Source organism: Danio rerio, chromosome 17 (assembly GCF_049306965.1).
Source record: "Danio rerio strain Tuebingen ecotype United States chromosome 17, GRCz12tu, whole genome shotgun sequence".
NCBI classification, from domain to species: Eukaryota; Metazoa; Chordata; class Actinopteri; order Cypriniformes; family Danionidae; genus Danio; species Danio rerio.
The window spans coordinates 11087822-11094248 of record NC_133192.1 but is presented as its reverse complement, the minus strand read 5'-3'; the positions used below and the strand labels follow the sequence as shown (position 1 = coordinate 11094248).

The 6427-nt window shown below is 43.5% G+C and overlaps 1 protein-coding gene across 1 annotated transcript; it reads right to left on the bottom strand.

Moving 5' to 3' along the window:
• Positions 1–3911: 3911 nt before the first annotated feature.
• LOC103909016 (uncharacterized) lies at positions 3912–6129 on the bottom strand. Its single transcript, XM_021467298.3, has one exon. It carries the CDS (start codon positions 6045–6047, stop codon positions 3999–4001), a length of 2049 nt encoding a protein of 682 aa, XP_021322973.1. The 5' UTR covers positions 6048–6129; the 3' UTR covers positions 3912–3998.
• Between the last annotated feature and the right edge of the window lie 298 nt (positions 6130–6427).

Sequence of the window (6427 nt, the reverse complement as noted above, 5' to 3'; positions counted from 1 at the left end):
ATACTGAAGGCTACGGAAGGTGTTACTAAACACTCTAAATATCAGGATACACAACTGTACACTATATAACAATAGTTAACGTATTTGTTTATGTTACTGTGAGGGTTGGGGTAGACATTAATAAAATACAATTCATTGGGTAATTTAATGACTAATATGAGTATTATTCAGTATAAGTGTGATTTTTAATTACTATCAGAGTTTGTTTTAGGGTTCTGGATAGACATTAATACAATTAATGGATAATTTAATAAATAATCAAAATAACTCATTAACTTCTGGCAGCTTTATCCCTGTTTTTCTAACAGTCTATGGCTCTTATTTAAGTGATTTCTAGAAAACATTTTTTTGTGCCTCTTATTTATTTTTTTATTGAATAACGTCAAAAATACAAGGCAAGTCAAGTAAACAAATGTAAAGAAAATTTCAAAGGCTACAGGGGGAGAAATAAACATTATCACAGGAATATATTAAATGATATGCAGGCTTGTACAATTCACAGAAGATTTTGATATTTTTGAGGTATAATATATGGATTCAATATATAAATTTTTTAATCTAAAAATTTACGTTTATGAATATGAAATTTGGCCATTAAAATAAAAATAATTAATACAAATGTCTGGGACTTTTTGTCTGAGCACCAGAAATTCCTCAAAGAACACCTTTCCAATGTAAAGTAATATTTTTCATCAGTATTAACAGCAACAGTCAATTACATTTAGCCAAAAAGAAAAGAAAAAGAAAAGACACATGAGGGCAATACCAAAATAAATGAGCAGCATTTTCTGGCCTCTGTTTGCAAAAGCTACATCTCACATCTATATCTTTTTTTACATTTAGTTAAATATAGTTTGGCAGGATATTCTGTGAAAGAGTTTAAACAAAATCTCTTTAAACCTTGTTTGTAATAGCGATTAGGCAGAAGCCAAACTTTTCTGCAAACAACATTAGTCATAGGTTGATTTCAGTATGTTATTGCGTTTGGTTTTGATGCAGCATCATTTTGGAAAAGAGCTTTTATTGATCTGTTATTATTCTTACAACTATAGGAAAAGCACATTTGACCTACCAGAGAGTCACTGGGTTCAAATTGTGGTAATAGTTGATCATTTAATCTGTTTTGATGTTTATACAACATACATCTTTTAGGATAGACTGTGCTAAAGCCATTGTAATTTCCTCTGGTGGTCTGAGAAAATTATATTTAGTTAAGAATTCCTCATATATGAAAAGAAGACCACCTGAATTAAATAATTGGTTTACCAATACAATGGTATTTCCAAACCAGTTATCAAAAAATAAATACAAACTATATATAGAGAGATTTTTGTTCATATAAAATGTCCTTGTTATTCCAAACAAAGTAACGATGTAGTGAAAAATTGCGTTTGTAAATCAAATTCGCTGCTAAAAAAAGCTTGACAGTGAAATGACGGAAGTTTCACAGGTATTTTGTTATCAAAATTACGAGTAAAAAATATTTATGCCACCCAAACTAGATAAAATATGAAGGGGAATCATATTGCAAATAGAAGCTGGATATTTAACAAGTTGTCTAATCCAGATGATTTTCTAGTAAACAGTATTCCCAACCACAGCATAAGATCTCCCCCTCGTGGTCAACCATAAGAACTGCTATACTACAGTGATATATTGACTCGGTTTGCGTTTTAGGGCAAACATATTTTCCTCATAGTTTTAATTAATTATCAGTTTTATTAACATTTACTCTGTCTTGAGCTTATATTGGCCTAAAGCATATATTGTAGCTCCCTTCAAATTTCATAGCTAGCAAAGGTCACAAAAACGAGTAAAACTATAGCCATTAAATGTGTGTGAAACACTGTAAGAACAACCTCACCTGAAGGTAAGCAGTTAATTTTTTCCCTGTTTGTGTTCTTCCTGCTTTTCTTATCAACTTTAATTGTAGATTTAACGTCACTTCCTAAGAATTATGTAGTTTAATGTGAATGCATTCACCTCACTGGTTAGATTATTGACATTTCTTAAACACTTGACAGGCTTCCTTTATAGAAACAGTAGCTTATGGTAAACACATTTCTAAACTAGAACTACAATTGACAGCTAGATATCCCAGGAGAAAGCACGTGTAATTCTGATGAAGTTACATATAACATTTTTCAAAAACCTTATTTATTTATTTTAATAAGCGTTTTAATACTCTGGAGAGAAATGGAGGTATATTTGTAACTAATTTGTTGGACCACTTTATTATTGTCAACCAAATGCATTCAATGTTTTGACAATGTAGGCTACAGTGAACTCTAGGACAAATAAAAACACAATTCAGGTGTTTAGAAAGAGAACATTATTGTGTTTGATTTGCAAACTTATCTGAAAATAACAAACCGGAAGACCGAAACCGGAGAAACCATTATAATGCACGCTCAAATAATCCACGTGTGTCTTGTGTGTTGTTCTGAAAGGCTTCTTTGCTCAACAACACAGGTCAGCTGCAAAACAAAACATTCAACAGTTCACACAAAGGCCCTGTTGTCTATTTTAGACTATAGTAAACTAAAGTTTAAAACTATAATTTAAAATAGAAGCTAAAGTGGGCCACGCTGCTCCCATCCACCATAACGCTCGTAGCAGGTCCCACTATACCGGCCTCCCGTGTTTCCCTGAGGTTCCTCAGAGTCTGTATTGCCTCCTGCCTAGAGTGCACGGCTGTCTCGCCCCAGGGAGTGCACGAGCTAACCGGGTGCTAGTCCGTGCCGGAGTACCCGGAATGTTGCTCGGCGGCACATTTCGAGCAACAAACACGTAATATTCCACCCGATGTTGCGTTTACGTACGCAAACCGCGAGGAACTACAGCACAGACTGGCCCGAGTGAAGCTTCATGAAGCGGACTTCGTGAGATATGTGAAGCACCGGCCTCCCGTGTTTCCGTGAGGGTCCTCAGAGTCTGTATTGCCCCCTGCCTAGGGAGCACGGCTGCCTCGCCCCAGGGAGTGCACGAGCCAACCGGGCGCCAGTCCGTGCTGGAGTACCCGGAATGTAGCTCGGCGGCACATTTCAAGCAACAAACATGTAATATTCCTCACGATGTTGCGTTTATGTATGCAAACCGCGAGAAACTACATCACAGACTGGCCCGAGTGAAGCTTCACGAAGTGGAATTCGTGAGATTGGCGTGGCTCCACTAGTACCATCGGTATTGAACTCACCTTGGTCAAGTACAAACAGCAACACCTTAAGAACCGACACGACTGAAATGAAGAGTAAGAGCTTTAAAGAATGCAGATGGAACTTGCTGAGCATCTCGTCATGAGATGCGTTGAAGACGGAGTAACGCAAGAAGGGGTCGTGAGCATAAGTGAAAGCAATAACAATAGGTTACTGTCGTAACCCCGGTTCTCTGAAACATCGAGTGGAGAGATCCACCTATGGGAAGGCATCCGTGCCGGACCTCTGCAGAAGCATCCAATTGCACCAAGTCTGGCTTGACAGACAGAAGCGCGTGCCCAATGGCAGGTAAAGAACCGCCCCTTTACCTGTGCGCATAAATCATTCTGCACGCGCTGCTATTCCTCAGTGAGCATATTCGCTTCTCGTGCAGCAAGCGGGGCAAACTTGGTGGATCTCTCCACTCGATGTTTCAGAGAACCGGGGTTACGACAGTAACCTATTGTTCTCTTTCATCATCTCGTGTTCGAGATCCACCTATGGGAGATATGGACAGCTCCCCGGTTGCCCAATACACTCACAGCGAGGCCCACCAAGCCAGCGGACGGTCTCCTGAAAGGCGGTGCATGACACGTCACAAAGCATGTGGTAACATGCGTTTAAGGACACCTGAAAACACAATATGCTAGAGCATATATATATATGCAATATACAATATATGTATTTGTACATATAAAATGTATATAATTTGTGTCAGGTGAGGGTATGATAACACTAGGGACAAATTTAAGCCAAGTTAGACCAACTAGGCTCAAAAAGTTGTAAAAAGCATACGGCACAGGGCTACGAAGAGCCCACACCTAAGACAGAATGAGCTACCGGAGTCTGAGTAACATCAAGACGGTAGTATCTGACAAATGTATGTGGAGAAGCCCAGCTTGCAGCGGCACAAATGTCCTGCAAGGAAACCCCTCTAAATAGAGCCCAAGAAGCAGCCATGCCTCTAGTGGAATGTGCTCTGAGGCCCCCTGGAGGCCGCACTCCCTTAGATTCATATGCCAGAGAGATGGCTTCCACAAGCCAATGAGAGAGGCGTTGTTTAGAAATGGGATTCCCCCTGTTTGGGGGGGCCCAAGAAATGAAGAGTTGGTCACTTCTTCTAAAAGAGCTGGTCCTGTTGATATAGGCCCGCAGAGCTCGAACAGGACATAAAGCATTAAGCCTCTGATCCTCCGTGGAGGAGAATGGAGGAGGGTGAAAAGCGGAAAGCTCTACCCCCTCACAAGAAAAATTAGGGAAGCATTTTGGCATAAAGGCCGGGTTAGGCCTGAGAGAAACCTTTTCTCCACTGAGGGAGAATTTAATGCACGAGGGGTGAACAGAGAGTGCATGTAGATCACTGACACGTTTAGCTGAAGCCAAGGCCAGCAGCAGAGCTGTCTTGAAAGACAGATGCTTCAGAGAAATAGCCTCTAGGGTCTCAAAAGGATGGTGAGTCAAAGCATCCAGCACCATGGAGAGGTCCCACTCAGGAACAACTCTTCTAGTGACTGGAAGGGAACGACGGGCACCCTTCATAAATCTACGAATAAGAGGGTGTTGCCCAGCCGTGCTGCCATCAAACCCTACATGACATGCAGTGATGGCTGCTAGATAGACCTTGATTGTAGAAAATGATTTTCCACAGTCCATAAGGCCTTGCAGAAAGCCCAAAATATCAGCGACTGAGCACTGATATGAAATCAGTCTGCGCTCCTCACACCATTCCTCAAACACGCGCCACTTGCAGTCATAAAGGGACCGTGTGGAGGAGGCTCTAGCGTTCTGAATAGTTGCAATAACACGTGGAGAAAGCCCCAGTGTATTTAGGTTTGCCCTTTCACGGGCCAAGCCCAGAGAGCCACCCTGTCTGGACGAGGGTGGTAGATTTCCCCATTCGCTTGGGACAGGAGGTCCGTACGTAATGGGAGGGGCCATGGCTGTGCATGCAGAAGAGGGATTATCTCTGCCAGCCATGGAGCCCTGGGCCACCTCGGTGCTATCAGGATCAGTCTCAAGCCTTGTTCCTTCACCCTGAATAGGGTTGGGGTTATTAGGCAAAGAGGAGGGAACGCATAGAGCAGCACATTGGGCCATGGATGAGCCAGTGCGTCCACGCCGAGGGGGGCATCCTCGTCCTGTAGCGAGAAGAACATAGGACAATGGGCGTTTTCGCGCGAGGCGAAGAGATCGACGTCTGCCTGGCCGAATCTCTTCCAAAGCAGGCCCACTATTTGAGGATGGAGACGCCACTCCCCGTAGAGTGGGTTCCCCCTTGACAAAAGGTCTGCACCCCTGTTCAGAACGCCTGGGACATGGGTTGCCCGTAACGACAGAAAATGTTGCCTGCTCCATACTAAAAGCTTGTGAGCTAAGGCGTGGAGCTTGGAGGATCGCATCCCCCCTTGGCGGTTGATATGTGCTACAGCTGTAGTGTTGTCGCACCGCACTAGCACATGATGCCCCTGCAGGCGGGGCAGAAAATGTTTTAGAGCTTTCCACACAGTGAGAAGCTCCAAATAATTTATGTGGGCTGAGTGAAGTGTGTGGGACCACACGCCGTTCACTATCCTGCCCTCCTGTGTGGCGCCCCACCCTGTCAGCGAGGCATCTGTCGTTACCACTTTGCGCATCATGACAGCCCCGAGGGGGCTCCCATGAGCGTAAAACTCTGCGTTCCTCCAGTGGCGCAGCGCTGTTGTGAACGCGCGCGAGACTGTGACATACAGGGAGAGATCGCATAACGGGCTGAGATGAAGAGATAAAACCCACTTCATGAACGCCCTCATTCTCAAAAGGCCTAGTGGCAGGACATGAATAGCCGAGGCCATGAGACCTTGTAGTCTGAGACATGTACGATACTGTACCCTTGCTCCTTCCCTGAATTGTGAGAGACAATTCAGAAGAGAGAGAATGCGCTCTTGCGACCGGCGCGCGCGCATCGTAATTGAATTCAGCTCCAGTCCCAGAAAAGTCACATTTTGGGATGGAGTGAAACTGCTTTTGCTCACATTCACCCGGAAACCGAGTGCTTTGATGTGAGTGAGCACACGGAAAGTATTTTGAATTACTTTCTCTCGCGAATCGGCTATGATCAGCCAATCGTCTATGTATGTCAGGATCTTGAGACCAGCTGTTCTCAGCGGCGCAAGCCCTGCCTCCGCACACAGACAGAACGTCCTCGGGCTTAGTGAGAGCCCGAACGGAAGAACTGTGAACTCGTAGCAAACGCC

Excerpts from the sequence above, each read along its gene's own strand:
- LOC103909016 (XM_021467298.3), bottom strand. The coding sequence starts at position 6,047 with ATGTCTCAGACTACAAGGTCTCATGGCCTCGGCTATTCATGTCCTGCC.